Below are 24,611 nucleotides of genomic sequence, written 5' to 3'. Positions count from 1 at the left end.
CAAGGTGAGTTCAAATGGGGACATCGGATGATCACAATACTATCTGGAATTCTTCTTGTTCTTGGAGTACAGTCTGCAAGACGTTTGTTCCTTCTGTTGCAGGTGCTATTTCGTACAGTTGCCATGATGGTGCCGGACTATGGCATGATCGGCGAGATCTCCCTCTACTCCATGGGCTTTGTGGATGCACGGAGTCTGGCCACCAAGATTGTAGCCACATACAGACTGTGTTCAGAACAGGTAGGTCACTTGGGTCACTATGTCTTTCATCTTAATTCTGATTTTCTTTCTGAAAAGGGTGAGTGAGTGAGTGAGTTGGGTTTAACGCCGCTTTTAACAGTATTTCAGTTATATCGTGGCATGTCAGCTTAATGTGGGATGCAGGTCTCAGACCTTAACCACTTCGGTGAAACTCATGAGCATGGGTATGGTGCTGACAAACTCTGAAAACATATTATATTATATATTTTTTTAAATAATTTTAGTAAACTTTGTCAAAGGTGACAGGTTTGTGGTGGAACTTCTGTATGACAATGGGCTCAAAGTTCAAGAATTAAAACAGCTTGCTATGCTGTCCACAAGGTTATCATCACTGATATAATGTTAAACTCCTCAAACTTTGTTGGTTATTTTACTGTTCCATCATAAACCAAACATATTTCTTATTGTATAATATTTACATAGTATGAAAGTTTGAGTTGAAACATTGTTAAATCCCTGAAACTTCCTCACTCATTCTGTGTTTGGTCAGTTGTCTTCCCAGCACCACTATGACTATGGCATGAGAGCGGTCAAGTCAGTGCTGACCGCTGCCGGAAACTTGAAGCTCAAATATCCGGACCAGAGGGAGGACGTGCTGGTGCTCCGATCCATCAATGATGTCAACCTGCCAAAGGTGAGATTCAACATTCTGAAGGTCCCTGTAAGACTCCTGTCTCGTCTGCCTGACTATTGTTTTTTCTTCTTATGATTCATATTGTACATTTTCTTATATTTTCATTCAGTAAATAGTTATCTCACTTGGAACATTTCTACACAGGGCCCCGTTCCACAAAGCGATCGTAGAGCTACGACTGTCGTAAGCCTATGCTAAAGAATGGGAGTTATGATCATCTTAGCGCTACGAAAGCTTTGTGGAACGGGTCTCAGGGTGCCATTTTACAAAACTGTCTTAGCGCTGCGACTGTTGTAAGTCAATGTAAAGGAATGGGAGTTACGATCATCTTAGCGCTACGATCGCTTTGTGAAACGGGTCCCAGGGTGCCATTTTACAAAACTGTCTTAGCGCTACGACTGTTGTAAGTCAATGTAAAGGAATGGGAGTTACGATCATCTTAGTGATGAGATCGCGTTGTACAACAGCACCCCGTCCCTCATAACTCCAATTGATTGATTTCTTATGTTTCCCATCCCAGTTTCCATCCTTGAAGAACTGTGCTGGACTTTCTGGACATGCCACCAGTGGCTATTATAGGTTATGTCCCTTCTATGTCCCTCCTTTTGACCAATCAGATTCCACCTCTCAAATCACTTGCATTTGCTGCACATAAAATGGTGTTGCCCAGTGAAGACAATCTGATCGATAATCAAGATCTATTTTGTAATAAAACAGGGTCTTACAGATTTGGAAAATATCTGTTGATGCTAAATTGTGCAATTGAACTGGATGTCAATGTGGTTACACAATTCTGATTGGACTATTTTGATTGGACTCGTTAGTCCAGCCAAGATATAACTCCATAATTCCAATCTAGTTGGGCAAGGGTTAACCAGGGCTGTTTATAGTCAGTTAACTCCCTTGCCTCAGGAAGATGAATGTTCCAAGAATCATTGCAAGGGTATTGGTGTCTCAGTGGCCTAAGGTACCTCACTTTGTCGTGTAGGGGTGTGACCCTTAGCTGAACTAGTAAATGATCAGTCATGTAATGTGGATTATGGCATTTCATCATTCAACACCACACCCAGGCTTGTGGGCGGTACATGTCTACAGCTTGCACCACTCTGGCTTGGAAACTCCCACTGCATGAGTGAGTGAGCAGGGTTTGGGTCAATCTCATTATAATCAGATTTTAGTTCTCGCTATCGCTAAACAAAGATCTGAGGATATCCCATTATGGGTCACGTCAGAACGACCTTTAATCCGACCAATCAAAGCGTTGCTTACAAGATCATGAAAGTGACAGTCGGAATGTGTTTTCTAAACATGCAACCTCGAAGACGTTAACAACGGCTATTCCGAACGACAGTTACGGCCTGTATGACTGATTCCGTCAAAATTATCGTCTGTCTCTTGCTTCCGTAGGATAAACATTTGAATGGAGGAGGCGTTGCACAGTACGTGGGTAGCACAGGCATACAATCGTAACCATATTTAGACATTCCGGATTGTTCTTTTGTTCAGTTTTCAAACTTTGAATCGAGAACTGTGTCAACATATTTTTCAAGCGTAGTCAGAAATGGAAGTCGCCAGGTTGAAATGAGTGCCGTAAAGCTCAAGAAAGCTGCTTTCTCATTGGCTGATATTGACTTCTTGTTATTCGTTTCAGTGGTCGGACAAAGTTCGCAAAAGGTCGTTCTGACGTGACCTGTAATGGGATGTCGTCAGATCTTTGTTTAGCGGCAGCGAGAACTTAGATCTGATTTTTATGAGATTGGGGTTTGGGTTTCACTTTCTTTTAGCTACATTCCAGCAAATCATGATGGGGACATCAGAACCGCCCTTCAAGCGTCATACCCTTGTGAGGATCTAACCCAGTCCTCCAGCATGATGAGAAAATGCTTAAACCACTGCCTACACCTCCACGTCTTTCAGCTGACAATGACAGGAAGAACTAAATACCTAAAAACTCATTCAGTCATGCAGCTCACTCTGAATCATTTCACTGACTCAAGCTTGTAGTCAAAGCAAGTATTTACCCACAACCCTCTATTGCAGTTCCTGTCACATGACATCCCGCTGTTCGAGGGCATCATCTCAGACCTGTTCCCCGGTGTGCAGCTGCCGAAGCCCGACTATCAGAGTCTGGAGGAAGCCCTCATCAGCAACATGGAGAAGAGGAACCTGCAGGCTGTGCCCTGGTTTGTGGAGAAGATCATCCAGGTCAGTGTGCTTCAGTGCGCTCCATCTACATGGCCTGAGGTGTTCCGATTCTCACAGAATCTTTTACTCTAGTTCAATTCCGCTCACTAATGGATTGGGTAGTTAGACTCGGGAACTTGGTTGATAGTGTGTCCTATGTCCAACTGTGCCACGGAAACTTCAGGGGTAAGAAGCCAATCTCAGCATCTCGGATAGCCTAGTTTGATGACAGCTACTGATATTGGTGAAGTACCGTATTCGACGTAATAAGCGCCCCGCTCCAATAAGCACCCACAGCGACATTCGCTAAGATATTGGCCAGTGAACAATTCCATTTAGCACCCCTTCCGATTGATCAATGCACACAAGACTTTTTTATTCATGTATAATACGCACTCATGTGTTATATGCACCCTTAATTATGTGGCATTTAATTCTGGAAAAAACACAAAATATATCTTTCTTTTTTTCACCAAAATATAATTCTAATAAGAACCCCCTATTTCTAATTTAGAGAGCGCCCAGGGAACTTATTACGTCGAATACGGTATTGTAAATAACAGTATGAAAAACATCTCTCCTGCTGGTACTTTGCATGTTCATGGAAATGTCTATCCCTATCCCAGATTTACGACATGATCCTGGTGCGGCACGGCCTGATGATCGTGGGAGACCCTATAGGGGGCAAGACGTCGGCCTTCAGAACTCTAGCAGACAGTCTGGGAGACCTACATGACAAGGGTCTTATGGAGGAGGACAGGGTGGGTGGTGCTTCGTCTGTACTTGATGTGAAGGATAAAGCATGACTCCGAGGCTATGGCGGAAGAAGTAAGACCGAGGCAAGAGGGTATTGGCAATGTGCCGAGGTCTTACTTCCTTTACCATAACTGAGGAGTGCTTTTTCTCACTTATGAACTGTCACTATACAAAGCGGAGTTAATTTAGGAAATAAAACAATGTTTTCATCACCACGCTTGTTTCACTTATGACAGTGTTTTCTCTGGCTTACAAACCATCTAAATGCAAGAGATATCAGAAAAAATAAGAAAAACATTGAGATATCTTTCAGTGAAGCAATACAGTGTGTCATGGTATAAAAAGAATTCTACCAAAGCATCTGTGAGAAAAAAACATGTGCAGCATAGACAAAACAAAAAAAGTCATGACATCTAAAATTGAACAATCTCTCATCACCTGCCCCGGTGGCTCAGGGGTAAAATGGTCAGTAACAAAACTTATGTTATGACATGTAAGATTGCAGTTTTGATTCACGTCATCTATAATAGATAATGAACACCTTTCATTTCTTATATTTTAGTGGAACTTTTGAAACACTTAGTCCAAATTCTATCTGCTACTCAACTAATCAGATCTTACCAGCAAAAAGTAAAACTTCATACCATGTTTTACTGGGAAAAAGTAAAACCTCATACCCAGGAGGAAGTCTTACTAGGAAAAAGTAAAACCTCATACCCAGGAGGAAGTCTCACTAGGAAAAAGTAAAACCTCATTCCCAGGATGAAGTCTTACTAGGAAAAAGTAAAACCTCATACCCAGGATGAAGTCTTGCTAGGAAAAAGTAAAACCTCATTCCCAGGATGAAGTCTTACTAAGAAAAAGTAAATCCTCATACCCAGGATGAAGTCTTGCTAGGAAAAAGTAAAACCTCATACTCAGGATGAAACTGGTCCCCCCCCCCAAAATATTTGCCCTTAATATTTTTCGACTCCACACTTTCGAAGTTTTGGTGATGTGGAACCTGATGTCCATGGTTGTATGTTGGGCAGGTTCAGCACAGTGTCATCAACCCCAAGGCAGTCACCATGGGTCAGCTGTACGGCCGCTTTGACCCTGTGTCACATGAGTGGACAGATGGTAAGAAAAAGATGCATTTGTGTATATATCTGTAACCAATTGCATCCTTATTTTTTAAGCAAAGTTTCCTTGCAAGTGCAAATCTATGTCCAGTGTTTCCTTTTTGTTAAATTGATAGCTAGAAATGTTCTCCACCCCAGAAGGCTGTAGATGAAAGGTACCCAATGTTATACTGCTTTCCACCTTTCTGTACACTTCTCTGTAACTTTAGCAGCTCTCTATAGCAATACCTGGAACTGTTGTCTTGGTAACATATTTTATGGACAGGTATACTAGCCAACACATTCCGAGAGCATGCGTCCAGTACCTCTGCAGATCGGCGATGGATCATCTTTGACGGCCCAGTTGATGCTGTGTGGATTGAGAACATGAACACTGTGCTGGACGACAACAAGAAGGCAAGTACTCAACCTTCCAGTGACTGGAGTATTAGGACCAGATATTTATTTTGACAATCACATGACATGTAAAATAACCAAAACAAGAATTGCTCTCATCATTATCTCCTGAAATGCAGACTTTTGGAAGCACCTATACACTATCACATTGTTTCATTGGCCATTCAACTCCATTAGGCTAAAAAAAATTAACAGTCTTGGTTCTCAGGCACCGCCCGCATCCTCATAAAGTCTGCCCCATGTCTCATTTTTATTTCCATTTAAAAAAAAAAAAAATCCTAATACTTAAAAACAATGCAATCCAATATAGCACGCAGTTACTTCCCTTTACTTGAGCGCTGCTTTACTGCGCATCTTGTGTTATGGTCTTAGCGTCAATAGGAGTTTGTATGCTTCTTTATGTAGGGTGGCCCTTGCCCAGGTTGATGGTACACAACTGTTTATTTGGTTACATACTAGTTTAAACAAGCATAAAAAGAAGAAAAAAAATGCTTGCCCACACTTTATTTTCAAAAGTCATTGCCTGAGAACCAATTCTTTTTTTTTTAAGTCTTTGCTGAGATGGATATATATAGATGCCTAAGGATGTTCATGTCTCTGAGATAACCATAACAAAAAATTGTTTATGACTTGAGGTTTTGGTTTAATTTAGATATTACCTTTCAGTGTGAATGTGTATACTAATGTAAGGACATTGCTACTATGTTTCCAGCTGTGTCTGATGAGTGGCGAGATCATACAAATGAGCAACAAACAGAACATGATCTTTGAGCCCCAGGATCTGGAGCAGGCATCCCCAGCCACCGTCAGCAGGTGAGACAGGGCACAGGGCGCAGTGCACCATATGCTGGAGACTGCTTACAGTCTAGGTCGGGACTGTGGTGCATATTCTGGAGACTGTTTACAGTCTAGGTCGGGACTGTGGTGCATATTCTGGAGACTGTTTACAGTCTAGGTCGGGACTGTGGTGCATATTCTGGAGACTGTTTACAGTCTAGGTCGGGACTGTTGTGCATTTTCTGGAGACTGCTTACAGTCTAGGTCGGGACTGTTGTGCATGTTCTGGAGACTGCTTACAGTCTAGGTCGGCACTGTGCTGCATATTCTGGAGATTGTTCACAGTCTAGGTCTGGACTGTGGTGCATGTTCTGGAGACTGCTTACAGTCTAGGTCGGGACTGTGCTGCATGTTCTATAACTGTTTACAGTCTAGGTCCAGACATTGTGATTAGTCACTGAGACATTGTCTCTTTATAATGTCTGCTTAAAAAATTGGAGGAGTCACAGGTGGCCCGGTTGTGTAAGGAGCTGCAATTTGCTGTGCAGAGTTGCATCCCTTAGGCGCGCCAGAAACCTATGATCGTGGGTTCGAATCCTGGTTCGCCCCAATTATGTTTCTAGGTTTGTTAAAATTGGAGTATCAGGACATTAGGATGTGCATCAGTAGTCTGTAGATGTGCATATGTGCAATTAACTGCTTGATTTATAAACATGGTTAAATTTGAATTAGATGACAATCAAAGTGGACTTTAAATTACTCTAATTATATTTGCTAGGACTGCAGCTCAGCCAAAGTCTAGTGTCCCTTTAAGTCAGATATATTTAAGTTTGACTGAAGACAAACTGTAACTACAGCTAGACACATATGTGAACAGCTCCAGTGGACGTGTCTCTGCAGCATCTAATTTCTTGTAACTGTTTCCACTAACAGTACCTGGATCTTCAAGTAGCATTTATAAGATGCTATATATTTAATGACATGATAGTATGGATCGTCAACTTCGACATTGTACGATTGTTTCATCACGGTCCACAAAAACGGTCCACAAAAAGTTTTGCAATATTACAGCTATATGACGGCGGTCTGTAAATAATCAAATCTGGACCAGACAATCCAGTGATTGACATCATGAGCATTGATCTATGCAATTGGAATACGATGACATGCATCAACCAAGTCAGTGTTCCTGACCACCTGAATCCGTTTGTTGTCTCTTATGACAAGCATGGGTTCCACAAAAAGTCACCATGTAACAAACAAGTTGTGTCATTTTTTTCCGAAGATGATTCAGTCAAAGTAAAATAAGCTGTGTTGTTCATGCATGTACACCACTGCCTCTGTACCTGCCAGGTGTGGTATGATCTACATGGACCCCCTGCAGCTCAGCTGGGAGCCCCTCATCAAGTCTTGGATGGTGAAGAGCTTGCCAGACAATCTCACGCCAGAGCAGAAGGAGATAATAAAGGTTTGATATCAATTTTCAGTCTTTAATATATTTCTCAAGAATAACGTGGAAAGCATCCATGCAATGTACAATGCGATGAACGGCTGTGCAAAATTACGTAATTGAAAAAGCAGTGATGACGTCACCACAAGATGGTTATGTAACTTCCTAGGACACGCGTGTGCAATGACGCAAAAGGAAGTAGGTAAAATTGTAAACATAAGATGAAATACCTGCAATAAAAACATTTAGTTGCTAGTACTAAATGTAATTATAAAAAAATAAATAACAAAATATATGTAGCTAATGTGAGGCTGTATATCCATTGTCAGTGAAGTACGCTGTTTGCTTTGCAGATGTTGTTTGAGTGGATCCTGCCGCCGAGCCTGAACTTTGTGACCAAGTACTGCCGTCACATCCTGCCCTGTCACGCCATGCATCTGACGTCCAGCATGCTGAAGCTGTACAGCTGCCTCATGGAGGACGTCAGGTACACCAGGTCCTCTGTGTAGAAATTGGGGTGGTGGGGTAGCCTAGTGCTTAAAGCGTTCGCTCATCACGCTGAAGACCCGGGTTCGATTCCTGACATGGGTACAATGTGTGAAGCCCATTTCTGGTGTCCCCCGTTGTGATCTTGTTGGAATATTGCTAAATAGCGGCGTAAAACCATACTTATATTTTGCCTAGACTAACGAATCTTTGCATAAGTGCATGGACAAAACACATAGACAAAGGCATGTGTACCTTCAGCTTAGCGTCAACAGATATTTTCCAAATCTTTTCATGTTTTTAATCAGGTGGCTACAATGATTTGATGCACATCCCGAAGTCAGACCAGTTTTATTACAATAGAGCTCTTGATTATCGATTGATTTACTGTACACTGCCATTTCGTTTGAAGCAAATTCAAGTGATATGAGAGGAGGAAATTTGATTGGTCAATAGGAGGGACATAAAAGGGACATCGTAATAGCCACTGATCAAACCCAGAAATTCCAGCCTAGTTTGTCAAGGGTGGAACTGGGTTTCAGGAAGATGACTCCTCATACGTATCTGTATAAAATCTGATAACACCTCCCTATGAGGTCATGTCAGGTGGACATTTTATTCAGCCAATCACTAATTTTAGTTCGTTATAGCCGTAGTTCATTATAAGCAGATATACAGCATGTATGCAACAAATGGTCTGGACTATAAAATAAATTTGTTATAGGTCAGTTCGTTACAAGCATGTTCATTATAACCGTAGTTTACTGTATCTTGAAAACAAAGATATTTTTGGGGAATTGTGATTGCAAAGAAACTGAAGCAATGCCCTTACATGTTGTGCATATTTTATAGCTGTAGTTTCTGAGCAACACGACATCAACATCCAAAGGGGTGTACTATCGATCAAGAGTATATGTGTGCTCTGTGGCAGTTTTCTGTTACCAAGATCGAAGTTACCGAATTGAGGCTTTACACAATGATACAGAGAGCTGGGGGTCGTAACGTGTGTTGTGTTGTGTCATACAGACAGCTGGGGGTCGTAACGTGTGTTGTGTTGTGTCATACAGACAGCTTGGGGTCGTAACGTGTGTTGTGTGCTGTGCCACAGACAGTCGGGGTTGTAACAAGTGTTGTGTTGTGTGACATAGACGGCTTGGCCAGGAGGACGAAGATGAGGAGTCGTACATCCCGGAGGAGGGGGAGGATGAAGAGGATGAGCCGACGCCCACCACGCTGACGGACCAGAAGATCATTGAGGAGAGAACCAACATGATCATCTCCTATTTTTTCTTCTCCATTGTCTGGTCCATCGGCGCCACGCTTGATGCCAACTCACGACTCAAGTTTGATGAGTTCTTCAGGACACTGTGTGAGATGGAGGCCACGGGCAAATATCCCAGGTATAGTAGTTGCATCGGAATCTTGAAGTTTCATTGTCTGGATTTGGGATTACTGAGAAACCTTCATTACCGGTAACTTGAAAATATATCAATTGTACTTTCTCCATAGCGGAGCGGCTATGTTAGACAATGCAGCACCAACACTGCTAGGATGATAGAGATTCACTAGTGTACAGTGGCACATATGTAAAGAAATTCACAAATTAAGATGATCATCCAAACTCTATTACTTTAACATGGACTTACGACGATCATATCTCCAATACTTAAACAGAAAATTAGCGCAGTCATAGGGTTAAGATGATCATCCAAACTCCAATACTTTGACATAGACTTACGATGATCATAACTCCAATACTTTGACATAGGCTTACAGCGATCATATCTCCAATACTTTAACATAGAATTACAGCGATCATATCTCCAATACTTAAACATAAAATTACCACAGTCATAGGGCGAAGATGATCATCCAAACTCCAATACTTTGACATAGACTTACGATGTTCGTAACTCCAATACTTTAACATAGACTTACAGTGATCATATCTCCAATACTTCAACATTAAAGTATTACAGTCATAGAGCTAAGATAATCATTGTAACTCCAATACTTTGACATAGACTTACGGCGATCATATCTCAATACTTAAACAGAAAATTAGCACAGTCATAGAGCTAAGATGATCATCGTAACTACAGCACTTTATCACAGACTGATGGTGATCTTTGTGCCAAGATGACTTTTTGGAACTGTGTACCGTTTCACAAAACTGTCGTAACTCTTACCTTCATGTAAAACTGGTGTAACTTGGAAATATTAAACAAAGTTAGTGTCATATTACGTTGGTGTAAAATTGGCATAAACTCTACGAGCATGTAAATTTATGAAACAATACCCTGCTCCCAGGTGTGTCATCCCGTTAAACCATGTGTTTCCAGACCAAAGAACTTGAAGTTTGCACGAGGGCTGATGATCCCCAAAAAGGGGTCTGTGTTTGACCACGTCTATATCCGCCGCCAGTACGGTTCCTGGAACTCTTGGAGCAGCCTTGTGACATCCTTTAACATCGACAGCAAAGCGCAGGTAGACCAGTGACCTCTAACCTATATGGCATGTGGTGTGACGTGAGAGTGGTGTACTGGGCATGTGTGGGGGAGGTCAGACCCGTATTGAGGAGTGTTTCAACTAGGGGTGTCATTGTTGGAAATTTTAATATTGATTTATCAATTAATAAGAATTCTGTATTCTGTATAATTATTCTGTATGTGTATAGATACAAATTACACTTGTAGACCATTTAATGCTAAATATGAACTAAACTGGTCCATTAATTTTTTTAAATTGAATTTCCTGCCATCCTACCATGGTAATCTTAATAAACATGAGTGTTTTTGTGGCAGTGAATTATATCTTAGTATTGATATTCATAAATTTGTATCGATAGAGTATCAACATCAACAAATTAGAGATACATCGATATTAAGATATACGAAGACATCCCTAGTTCCAACTGCATAACAAGATAGGCTGCCCCAATATAGAACTGGTAGTAAAGTAATATCTACCAGTGTGTTGAAATTCTTATTGCATCGTACAATGAACTCTGCTTTTAGCACAGATTTCTTTTGGTTATGAAAAGGGTTTTGTCGCTTTAATTACTTCTCTAAGTTGACTCTTTGTCTGAATCAAAACAAAATTCAGGGTTTGAAAAGTGGGAAGTACATCAACAAAACAGCGGTATTCATTGACAACACTCCAAACATTTATCCACAGAACAATGAAATTCTCATTATCAAACAGTCTGATCAGGAGATAGTTTAGTGTTCTTGGTTGTCTTTGAAATTGATATGCGCTGTTAGAAACTGCAGTGAGGGAAATGAAAGGTGTATATTTCAGCGGCTATAATGGGACTTCTCAGCCAGTATCCTGTTATGCAGTAGAAACTAAACGTGTTTTCTTCACACATGACCTGATTTTGCGTTGCACATATACACTATTCACTGCATGTCTGAGCGTGTGTGTTGGTTGGATTGACGACTCATTCACTTGTATTAATGGTCATTTACGTCAGAACTTGGAGGTACTAGGTAGAAAGATGGTGCAAATATGTCAAATATACTCACATTTATCAAACTTGCTTTTCGAGTCTATTTCTAACATTTCCATGTAGCCATTGCCACCGAATATGAACATTGAACATCACTGTCATAATCTTTATTAATTTCCTTTGTTGTAAAAACTCAAACTTAACTTCTCTGTATTGGGCCAATTTGAAAGAAAGATATTTTCATAAATGTGAAATAGTTTTTAAGTTGCAGAGTAGATTCCTATGTGTGTTGCACTCCTGGATTAAAATGTCTAAGACTTGGAGTACATCTATGTCAATATTCTTGTTTTTGAGTCAGATATTGCAATAGTTTCGATTATCATCCAGACTACAAGTTAGCCTCCAATCTATTCCCTCCAGTTGCATGTAATACATGCATATTCCATGCATTAATCAAGCATGCATAATAACTTCCATATATGATATATATGTTATATCCTCTCTACACTCAAAGGCAACAGTATCTGTGATCTAGTAATACTGACATTCAACCAGACACTGAAATCTTTAGTGGCAAGCTGTTGATGCTGATAGACATGACAACTAAGACAAGTACTGTCAGTGAGTGAGTGAGTTGGGTTTGACGCCATATTGAACAGTATTCCAGTTATATCATTGTGTGTCAGCTTAATGTGGGAGGAAAGCACAATGTGATGCAGGTCTGGTGCTGACAAACCTAGAAACATAATTGGGGTGAACCGGGATTCGAACCCACAATCATAAGTTTTTGGAGTGCCCATGGGATGCAACTCTGCATAGCGCACTGCAGCGCCTTAGATGACAGGGCCACCCATGCCCCCGGTACTGTCAGTGAAGGATGCCATTAACATCCTTATCGCAGATTGTTCAAGTCTGTACATTTTTGGCTTTATTGCTACATCATTAAGTTTTTACGCGATGTTTTCGTAAACTCCATATTCTCCGGAATCAAACCGAAACGCAGCACCATAACAGGGCATATGTGATCTTGGTCTGTCAGCACCAGACTGATGCCACCTGACAGGGTCTGGTGGTCAGAGCTGCTGACTTGGTTGATGCGTGTCACCATATCTGAACTGCGTATATTGACGCTTGTGATGACAATCACTCAATCGTCTGATCCAGACTTATTTAGAGACTGCCATCATATATCTGGAATTATGCTGAGTGTGGCGTTAAACCCCCCCCCAAAAAAAAAAACCCAAACCATGATTCAGCTTTTATGTCCACATGATACAGACTTATTTACAGAACTTATTTACAGACTGCCATCATATAGCTGGAATTATGCTGTGTGGCTTTAAACAACAAACAAACAAACAAACAAACAAACAAAAAACAACCAATGATTCAGGTTTTATGTCAACATGACTTTTGTTACTTTGGCCTAAGCTCCGACATTATGCTGACAATCCAGGATATAACTGCAATACTGTTCAAACTCATTCACTCACTCAATCACTCAGACTTGGACAAGTGCCAGCAGTTTCAGTTAATCGTCACAAGTGGGCAAGTTGATTGAATAGGCTCTACAAGACCATAAGATAGGTAGATATAAGTGATAATACTCATTTAACTCTTTTGCTTTCAATGACACAAGATTTGTTTAACACACATCTCCAAAACTGGTCATCACAGACACTGTTGCCTTTGAGAAGACTGTTGAAACAGGTGCAAACTGAGTTTTTGCTTTCATAAATTGACTAAAAAATTCACTTTGCTTTTGCCTGCAGGAAATTCAGGTAACCTTGTCGTGTGTTATGTGTTTTGTACTGGTGGTCAGTAGATGTGCTAGTCAAAGGGAGATAACTGTGTCTCAGCTTGGCAGTGAAAGTACATTTCCGTGTTCACCTGTATGTTTTCTTGTGTAAAAGTAATAGATTGTAAGGAAATGACATATTACTGAAAAAAAAGAAGTCTTTAAACGAGAAAGTAGATAAATTTGGCTGAAATGATTTACATCAGTTATTTTTAATAATTGCTAAATTGGTTAATTTTGGTTCCTCGTTCCGATTTCTGTTCAGCTGAGGTCTGTAGTTTTGCTGCAAGCATCTGTGTTGTATTGTCTGTTTGTCCTCCATGTTGTTTATTTGTTTTTTTTATGTTCCTATCATCATTTTTGTCATTTTCATATCATTTCTTCAAAATAAAGTGAAATAATTAAAAAAAACCAAAATTTATCATTGCAAGACCATAGCTAAATAACCAGAAAAGCATCAGAGATAAGGTTTGAGAGACATGCCATATGTTCTTAATCCAGAAACATTTACATGAAAACATTAAATGTGTGTATATTGAGCATGTTAAGATCCAAGTTCAAAAGAATTATGCAAACTTATATGTTCCATCACCTAATTATTAAATCTCTGCATGTCATTTCAAGTTGCCCAGTAGATAAAAGTGTTCTTGAAGGTGTCTGCATGTCGGTGTCAGGTCATGTTAGCTGTTGTCTTTTATATTATCCTATTGTCTCCATTAGAAATACATAATTTGTTCCACAAATATGCTTGATCCTTTTGTCACATCACACCTATGGGGATGCTGGGGTTAAAATGGGCAATCCATGCTATCCCAGGTTAAAATGGGTCTCCAGTAACCTATGCTATCCAAGGTTAAAATGGGTCTCCAGTAATCTATGCTATCCCAGGTTAAAATGGGTCTCCAGTAATCTATGCTATCCAAGGTTAAAATGTGTCTCTAGAAATCTATGCTATCCAGGGTTGAAATGGATCTCTAGCAATCTATGCTATCCAGGGTTAAAATGGATCTCTAGCAATCTATGCTATTCAGGGTTAAAATGGGTCCCAAGCAATCTATACTATCCAGGGTTGAAATGGATCTTTAGCAATCTATGCTATCCAGGGTTGAAATGGGTCTCCAGCAATCTATACTATCCAGGGTTAAAATGGATCTCCAGCAATCTATACTATCCAGGGTTAAAATGGATCTCCAGCAATCTATGCTATTCAGGGTTAAAAGGGGTCTCCAGCAATCTATGCTATCCAGGTTTAAAAGGGGTCTCCAGTAATCTAGGCTATCCAGGGTTGAAATGGGTTTCCAGCAATCTATGCTATACAGGGTTAAAATTGTGTCTCTAGCAATCTATGCTATTCAGGGGGCATGGGTGGCCCAGTCGTCAAAGGCGCTGCAATCTGCTCTGCAGAGTTGCGTCCCTTGGGCACGCCAGAAACCTATGATTGTGGGTTCGAATCCCGGTTTGCCCCGATTATGTTTCTAGGTTTGTCAGCACCATACCCGTGCTAGTGGGTTTAACCGAAGTGGTAAACATCTGAGACCTGCATCACTTCGGGCTTTCCTCCCACATTAAGCTGACACGCCTTGATATAAACGGAATACTGTTAAAAGTGGCGTTAAACCCAACTCACTCACTCACTATGCTATTCAGGGTTGAAATGGGTCTCCAGCAATCTATGCTATTCAGGGTTAAAATGGATCTCCAGCAATCTATGCTATCCAGGGTTAAAATGGGTCTCCAGTAATCTAGGCTATCCAGGGTTGAAATGGGTCTCCAGCAATCTATGCTATTCAGGGTTAAAATGGATCTCCAGCAATCTATGCTATCCAGGGTTAAAATGGATCTCCAGCAATCTATGCTATTCAGGGTTAAAATGGATCTCCAGCAATCTATGCTATCCAGGGTTAAAATGGGTCTCCAGTAATCTAGGCTATCCAGGGTTGAAATGGGTCTCCAGCAATCTATGCTATTCAGGGTTAAAATGGATCTCCAGCAATCTATGCTATCCAGGGTTAAAATGGATCTCCAGCAATCTATGCTATTCAGGGTTAAAATGGGTCTTAAGCAATCTATGCTATTCAGGGTTGAAAATGGGTCTCCAGCAATCTATACTATCCAGGGTTAAAATGGATCTCCAGCAATCTATGCTATCAAGGGTTGAAAATGGGTCTCCAGTAACCTATGCTTGTTGTAAGGGGCAATGGATTAGATGGTTAGGCTCAGTGATTGTTTGATTGTATATTACCATGACAACGAGGGGCATTGCTCATAATATCAATCACAGGGTTGTTTGTTCTGATATTCAGGCAGTTGTGATATAGTTGAAATATTCCTGATTATGGTGTTTAACGAAACACAAAACAAATAAAACTTGTAAAAGAACACCCAAATCTTTCATAGTACTGTAGTCAATCTGTCATGGCGTGACACATTAATTATAGTACCGGGGTAATATGAAAGGATTGGGTTTTGAGCAGTATCTATTTTAATTAAAAAAGATCAAGATCATTTCAAATAGTTTTTTGAATCTTCATATTGTTTTTGGCTTAATTGATATGTTGTCTCCATTGTAGTCAATACTGTAGTCACCAGTATAGATCTGGGGTAGAATAGGTCTGCAGAAACCCATGCTTACCGTAAAAAGCAACTATGCTTGTCTTAAGAAGCGACTAATGGGTTCGTGTGGTCACGCTCGCTGACTTGGTTGATGCATGTCATCATATCCCAATTTTGTGGATCGATGCTCATGATGTCAATCACGATTATTTACAGACCACCATCAGATAGCTGGAATATTGCTAAGTGCGTCATTAAACAACAACAATAATGCTGTAGGGGTATTTCTGAGTCTTAAAGTAGCAGGGGGCATAGGTGGCCCAGTCGTCTAAGGCGCCGCGATTCGCTGTGCAGAGTTGAGTCCCTTGGGCACGCCAGAAACCTATGATTGTGGGTTCAACTTGAATACTTGAATACTGTTAAAAGTGGCGTTAAACCCAACTCACTCACTCACTCACTCTTAAAGTATCAATCTAGGAAGTAAAGATGGTGAGATACAGTGCATTTGTGCTTCTTCTTCATCACAGTTGTGTTGTACATGTCAGTATAACCTATCATTGCTCCCTTGCTAGGAGGAAGGTACCACAGTAAGCAAGGTCCAGCACTGAATGTGATCATGTTTGTGTAACAACTAGCTGACATTAATCAAACAAATTAATCAGTACATTATGTATAGATGTTGGAGGTTGATAATTAACTTTAAACTAGAAGTACTAACTGAAAAAGAAAAGATTTATTCTATTAGCATCTTCAAGTTCAGGTGGTGGGATTTTTCTAAAAATAAAAAAAGACAAGCCTTTCTTTCTTTACATTATTACATGTGATTTAAAAAAAATACCCAAGATATTTAATTAGTCAATCAATCTTTATTTCAAGTACTGAAAAGGCCATAGGCCTATAGTACATATATACATACAGTAGCAATGGGTGAAATAGGAATTCCTATTGCATTGCATTGCATTCCATTCCATTGCATTCCATTGCTACTGCATGTATATATGTACTATAGGCCTATGGCCTTTTCAGTACTTGAAATAAAGATTGATTGATTGATTTAATTAGTATTTAAATAAGGGTGACGGGCTTACGTCTAAAAAATATGAAAACTGTATATTATTACAATTTTACAAAAATGTATTGTTCGTTTCTTAGTGGCAAGAGAAGCATGTGTGTATGAGTAGACTTGTGTGTGCATGTCAGTGTCTTAGCTAGTAGGTCGGGGTCGTAGTTAGTATGTCAGGGTTGTAGTTAGTATGTCAAGTGTCTTAGCTTGTATGTTGGTCAGCCACATGTGTGATGCTTCACCCTGAAAGTTATGCAATGTAGTAAACAGTCAATCATTTTATCCTGAGAGTTATGCGTTGTAGTAACAGTCAATCATTTCATCCCGAGAGTTGTAAATTGTAGTAAACAGTCAATCATTTCATCCTGAGAGTTGTAAATCGTGGTAAACAGTCAATCATTTCATCCTGAGAGTTGTAAATTGTGGTAAACAGTCAATCATTTCATCCTGAGAGTTATGAATTGTGGTAAACAGTCAATCATTTCATCCTGAGAGTTGTAAATTGTGGTAAACAGTCAATCATTTCATCCTGAGACATACATAATTTCCTTTTAACACAAACTGTGTTACTTAAGTTTCTTGATAAATGTGACCCACGAGGAGAAAAGGGACCTGATGGGTGCTGGGATACTATTGTGCTGTCAAGTCATAAAGACGTTTGATGTCAGCTTACAGTGAAGATTGCAATGTGTGCGGACAATATAAAAAATATCTTATTTTTCTCTCATTAGTTCATAATGTAATCAAAACATTATTTCAAAACATTTCAGCATACCTACATGACTACTTTCAGTACATCAGACATTATGTCTAAAAACTGTAATTATCACATAAACAGTTACAAGTCGGAAAATGAGTCCAAATGTTTGATGCCATATCTCTGTTAATAAATATAAATTGAAGCTTGTGAATTGTATTTATGTGTTTCGATGATACTGTAGGTTTAAAATATAATGACAAGTGATTTTTCACCCCCGAGGTCCCTCATCTCATGGTTGGTCACATATCGTATATGAGGATGTAAGGATGAGGTGTAACTATAAGCAAGTGATGCTGTCCGAGTCTGGATACTTGACACATACTCAGTGGTTCCCCATTTCTAAGTGAAAAAGGTTTCACTATGCAATTGTGTCAGTCAGGACCAGGTCTACATGGGTAGCAATCGTCACCATTCGCCCCTTTCCGTAACCTGCAAGAAGACTCGTCCCCCTATCGATGAATGTTATGTGCGAAAATACGACAAACCAATCAAAATGCGCATATGACTTCAAGTTCTTCGGTCAAAGAATCCCTCAGGAATCATTTTTGATTTTACATAAGTCTTGCATCTAAAAATGTACCCAAGACACAGTTAAATGTGTTCAATCATACTGTATAATTCCGCACGTCCCGATGTCCTTTAGATTGCATCAGATGTTATATAATATTTTGGGTAATATATGTGAATCATTACGCAACAAGTTGACAATTCTTTTAGCTATGCCCCTTTGCGCTTAGACGGAATGGCCACAAGAGAGGGACGAGTCGCAATTCGGCTTGTCCCGGAGTAACATGAGTTTGTCACGAATGCATGGGTAGATCCATTTAGTGCTTTGAAGAAAACTAGTTATAATGAAGTATGTTTCAGTGATACAAATATTCTGAAATTAATCTGTTAAAGCACATGCGTAATCACTTTGATAATATCTTTGTGTAATAAATTGTGTGTTATTTATTTTTGTTTCACAAAGACAAAACCACAAAGCGTGTTTGCATCTGATGATTCGGTAAGAAACGTATTGAATCACTTCATCCTCTCCACGTATGCACTTCGCACCCTACTTCCCTGACAAATGATCTTCCAATCCCATCTTCATATATCAACACAAATCTGATTAAGCTGCACCTGTACAATAATAACAAACAATTTATATGGATGGCAGGTTCCTTATTTACAACAGTGTAAATAAAACAGCTGTGCACTATGTTGGGTTATTTTCCCAAACTTTACAAATGGTCACTTAGAGCGATCTGACGGCACCTTGCACTCTGTGGTACCACTCTGTAGGATATCTCAGCACTCCTACAACCTGGATGAAAACAATCTTTCAGCTTACACGATGACAGTCTTGTACATGGCAGTCATCTTTTTGGAAATCTTTTTTTGTAAAATATGAAAAAAATAAAAATATATTACTTATCCTATATGATCGTGATTAGTTTAAAAATGAAAGTGACTTCCCAGGAAATTCATATCGTTTTACTCATACAGTTGTACTAATACTTTCACTTAGCTTATTCTAACATTTACTTTCAGTGGTTTGGGGATTAAGTGTACATCTGTCAGTATGTCAACTGTTGCCATGGTAACAATGACGTTATGATGATCTACCTGATCTGTACCCGTTATCTTCTTAGGTGATAATGTACTGTATAATAAAAGAGGAATTATCATAGTCAGTGAGTGAGTGAGTGAGTGTGGTTTTACGCCGCTTTTAGCAATATTCCAGCAATATCACCAGAAATGGGCTTCACACATTGTACCCATGTCGGGAATCGAACCCGGGTCTTTGGCGTGACGAGTGAACGCTTTAATCATTAAGCTACCCGACAGCCACTATGTTCTTGTGTATAACACACACCTCTTTGGAGTAAATTTGTCATGGCATTGGCAAACTGGAAAGAACAATGTCAAAATGTAGCTTTAAATGTTGAGTTAACAGTTTTCAGTCCCAAATGTTGCTTTTTTATTGTAAACTTGCTAAACAGTGGCGTTGAATCTGCAAGACAAGCAGTGAGATTGTGCTGGCCTGTGTATTGATTGTTAGGGGAGATGAGACAATAGAGGCATTCAGTTCGGCATGCAGAGTTGCATCCCTTAGCCTTGCCAGGATCTGCTAATAGTGGGGTCAAATGACAGATTCACCACTAATATGATCCTTGGTCAGCACTACAACATTGGTTTTCACCAATGTGGTAGACGTCCACGACCTGTATCTACGACCTGTGACACTTGGGATTAAGTTTTCATCAAACGCTGAATTGATAAAATTGAACATAATTAATTGACTGTTTACAGCTTTAGTTTACTATTACCGTATTCGACATAATAAGTGCCCCGCTCTAATAAGCGGCCACCGTGATATTTGCTAATATATTGGCGGGTGAACAATCCCAATTAGCACCCCATTCCAGTAGATCAATGTACACTTATTTATTCGCGTGTAACCACGAAATTTTCGATCTTTCAACTCTGTTGTTTTTTCACCAAAATAATATTCTAATAAGAGCCCCCTATTTCTAATTTTGAGAGTTCCCTGGGTGCTTATTATGTCGAATACGGTATGTCATTGCTTAGGTTTCTGACAACGGGAAATAATATAATGTGATCTTCACCAGTCATTGTTCTGCGCTGTAATTTATTCTTTGTTTTGGCTTAACCATTATGGTATTTCTTATAATTATTCCATATGACGAAAAACTCATGTAACATTTTAGATCATAATTGTTTTAACACAAACACTATTTATTTATGTTTAAAGGAGATTTGTGTGTAACTTCATATCACCAAATAAGTTATTCAAGCAAATCTAAATGCCCTAAAAGACTTGTAATATCACTTGATCTGTGTGAGCTATTTATTATCGATTTTCACACAACAAATCTTACTTAAAAGACTCAATCTCATTAAAATCAGATCTAAGTTCTCGCTGCCATTAAACAAGCGATAGCGAGAACTAAGATCTGATTTTAATGAGATTGTCAAAAGACTATGCTGATCATTGTCCCTGCATTTAGTAGCTTTTGTACCTGCTAGTTCCTACTAAACAGCTTTATTTCCTGAAACTCTGAACTACTAACCACTAATCTATAAAATATGCGAGTATCATTTTTATATTTTCATTTCAAATCACAAAGTCTCACCATCTCTTGCAATCTTACAGTGATTTCATAAGTATTTCATAAAGACATCGTATAAACATACCACTCTTGCTGAGTGAGCTGTGACTGCCCCCACTTATTGTACTGGTGTTGGGAACCACATGGTCCAGGCCATTCATGAGCCTACTCTTTAACCATGGGGCTGCCCTAACTCCATCCCAGCATTACTAGGTGTGCAGTATCAGGCGACTATGTTTGTCGTCAGAGGCAACCAATGAGATCGGATGGTCAGGCTTGCTGACTTGGTTGATGCATGTCATTGTATCCCAATTGCGTGGATCGTTGCTCATGATATCAATGGATTGTCTGGTCCAGACTCTATTATTAACAGACCGCCATCATATGGCTGGAACATTGCTGAGTGCGGCTTTAAACAACAAACAAACAAACAAACAAACAAACAAACAAACAAACAAACAAACAGGCTCCTCAAAGGATGGCCTTCACACTGTGTCTGGATGAGTATCTGTGTCTCCAGTGTGACCAACCAGTGCTAGAACCGCAAGGCTATACCCCACAAGACTGTCATGAATAAGGGTTGACATTATTACAGGTATATCGGTAAATTAAGGTTTATCCTTTATACAATACGTATCACAATATCAATTTTTTCAGCATGCATCCGTGGCCCCAAGATGGCCGCATATTTCTTGTCTGAGTAAACATTATGTTGTACCAGCATCTTGTTATGATCCATTTATGAACTTCAATTCATACCTAATGTATCAGATTTCTTCTGAATTCAAAATTTTGAATTACCGATATACAGTTTTTATGTGATGCGTATTGCAATACATTGTGATTCACTTAAAACCTCCAATACCAATCCCATGTCATGAATAAGATTCTAGTCACTGGGATCTGGGCCCACTTGCACTAAGTGATCTTAGCGCTAAGATGATCGTAACTCCCATACTTTAACAAAGGCTTACAATAGTCGTAGCGCAAAGATCGCTTTGTGCAAGTGGGCCCAGGTTATCACCTTATAATTAGCTGCTGATGCTGCTCTCAGAGAAGTGCAATATTGGTTTAGTAGGTTCACAGAAATGCTGTTTCTGTGATGGATGACTTGCTTCCCATCTCACAGTTCCCTCCACTCACATGTCTAGATTCAATATTGTATTATTTCTGTAAACCTACTCCAGCAGGTTTTGGCAAAAGTTTATAACCATCATTATTAATATTTATCATTTTCCATTGTGATTGTCCCAACGATGTAGATGTTTTTTTTGTAAACCTGTCCAAATCTGTCCCACTCAAACAGCTGACCCGTGAAAATTCCGGGGTAGAACTGGTCTTCAGCAACCCAAGTGACTATGCTTGTCGTAAAAGGCAACTAACGGAATCAGGTGGTCAGTCTCGCTGACTTGGTTGGTGCATGTCATCGATCCCCATTGCATGGATCGATGCTCATGATATCAATCACTGGGTTGTCTGGTCCACCCTCGATTATTTACAGACCGCCATCATATAGCTGGAATATTGCTGAGTGTGATGTTAAACAACAAACAAACAAACAAACAAACATCTGTATATGTCTGCCTCATCCCAAACAGCTGGCACACAGCTGATTTTTGTCTTCAAGATGTGTTGTCTGAAACTCCTTTAAATGATAATGACATTTTATACATTTGATATATACAGTTACAATAAACATGATTAGCAACTAATTGTGACATCACTGTGGTCAATATGCTTTTCATTCATACTTTTATCATAGATTTAACAAATTGAATTAATATCTTCCTTCAATCATTTGGATTTATCTAGTTGCAATTAACATTTCAATCATGTGACATTGATTTTGACAGCGAGATAGAGATCTTCGTATCATGGTAAGCTAGTTGTTCATTCCGGCTACTAACAACCTCCCATGACAGCCATGTTGCTGTCCTAGAAGCGTCCTAGGCGTATGTTCCCCTGTTAATCAACCCACTGTTAGTGCATGCATCCCTCTCATTGTCCATTGTCTGCGTCCTGCGTCCTGCGTCCTGCGTCCTGCGTCCAGCCATCTGTGTGTCAGGTTCTATTTAACGTGCATCAAGCTATGTAAGTCTTATTACACAAGGCGATATAATGTATGTGTATTGATATATCATCATCACTAACGCGGGGTGTTAGTATGTAAAGTATATTGCTTTACTCTCGTATCTGCATATAATTAAATGATTCTGATCTAAATAGAATAATCTTAGGTTGGATTAGGATAGATTTATGTACCTGCTGACCTGAAAATATGAAAATTAACAATAATTGTATAATAATTAGACGTATATAGCACATTATGTGTACTTGAGAATATTATAAGTATCAGGAAAATCAAGGATTTCTAACTTTTCTAATCTCGAGACACTGATGGCAAGTATTCCAATATCTTCAAGCAAGTTATTCTGAAAGAGTTTTTATTTTCTGGATGATTTCTGTTCATTTGTTACAGTATTAGAAACTCAGGACAGCTTAATACTGTTGTGGATCTCATCATACACAATGATAAAAAAATAAAAGAACTGGTTCTCAGGCAATGACATTTGAAAATATAGTGCAGGTGGGCGGTGTTTTTGTTGCTTGTTCAAACTAGGATGTAACCAAATATGCAGTTGTGTACCTTCATTCTGGGAAAGGACCTCCCTACATAAACAAGCATACAAACTCCTATTACCACCATGACCGTAACACGAGATGCGCACTAAAGCAGTGGCCATGTAAGGGGAAGTAACTGCATGGTAACTTTATTGGATCGCATTAATTTTTTTGAAAATGGCAATAAAAACGAAATGTGCAGCAGACTTTATGATGATGCAGGCGGTGCCTAAGAACAAAGACCATTATTTTTTTATCCTTAATGCTTATTGGTTGACAAGAACTCTTGTGTGTAGGTCATATGTTTAATGAAAATGCTGTTTAATATGGGTGAAACATTACAATTTGTATAAAATTGGTGGAAAGGTCAATAAAATCATCTTTCTCAGTCACCACACTTGATTTGGAACCACAATACTTTATATGCCTTGTCCTGAAACCTTCAGTATCACTTAGCCATCCTAGACTCCTTTCCCCTAACATGAGACGATGGGACTCCAGCTTGTGTATCTGTGAGGTTGAGGTAACCTGTTCATAGCTTGTGACAGTCAGGTCCTAGAATATCATTCCTATGCTTAATTACAGGTGTGAAACACCTGGTTTGTTGTAATGTCTACATCACAGAATCCAAGTGTTTTGTGTTAAGTATCATTATGTGCCTCAATGTAAGTTCCCATGCTATTTTTTTCAGTTTCTTATAATTATTATGGACTTAATATCACTGCTTTATGTAAAGATATATGTTCCTCAGGTAAAATATGTCATAGTTCATCAGATCATAAAAATCTTATCAGCTTATCAGCGTTCTTCACAGGAACATGACCCAGGGTAGAATAGGTCTTCAGCAACCCATGCTTACCCTAAAAGGCAACTATGCTTGTTGTAAGAGGCGACTAACAGGATCAGGTGGTCAGGCTCGATGACTTGGTTGATGCATGTCATCGTATCCCAATTGTCTGGATCGATGCTCATGATTTCAATCACTGGCCATGATTGTCTGGTCCACACTCGATTATTTACAGACTGCTGTCATATAGCTGGAATATTGCTGAGTGTGGCGTTAAACAACAAACAAATCAAATCAAAACAAAATCACAGGAACACATGACGATATTATAATAAAAAATGAAGCACTATGTTTCCTTTTCAGATATCAGTATATAAATATGTTCATTTGAAC

General features: G+C 39.4%; 1 protein-coding gene across 1 annotated transcript in view; it reads left to right on the top strand.

Annotated features, from left to right (window-relative positions):
- The window catches only part of LOC139446275 (dynein axonemal heavy chain 3-like), a 178,323-nt gene that overhangs the window by 75,871 nt on the left and 77,841 nt on the right, over positions 1-24,611 (top strand). Inside the window, exons 36-46 of the mRNA XM_071227629.1 lie at positions 103-240; positions 752-895; positions 2,936-3,100; positions 3,706-3,840; positions 4,867-4,954; positions 5,222-5,352; positions 6,065-6,165; positions 7,483-7,597; positions 7,933-8,066; positions 9,214-9,465; positions 10,408-10,552. Coding sequence (XP_071083730.1) covers positions 103-240; positions 752-895; positions 2,936-3,100; positions 3,706-3,840; positions 4,867-4,954; positions 5,222-5,352; positions 6,065-6,165; positions 7,483-7,597; positions 7,933-8,066; positions 9,214-9,465; positions 10,408-10,552 — 1,548 coding nt within the window. The remainder of the gene's footprint in view (positions 1-102; positions 241-751; positions 896-2,935; positions 3,101-3,705; positions 3,841-4,866; positions 4,955-5,221; positions 5,353-6,064; positions 6,166-7,482; positions 7,598-7,932; positions 8,067-9,213; positions 9,466-10,407; positions 10,553-24,611) is intronic.

This window comes from Haliotis cracherodii, unplaced genomic scaffold, assembly GCF_022045235.1.
Source record: "Haliotis cracherodii isolate W230 unplaced genomic scaffold, xgHalCrac1.p SCAF_6, whole genome shotgun sequence".
In the NCBI taxonomy this organism is placed as follows: domain Eukaryota; kingdom Metazoa; phylum Mollusca; class Gastropoda; order Lepetellida; family Haliotidae; genus Haliotis; species Haliotis cracherodii.
The sequence above is the reverse complement of the archived record's forward strand: the minus strand, read 5'-3'. Positions and strand labels throughout refer to the sequence as shown.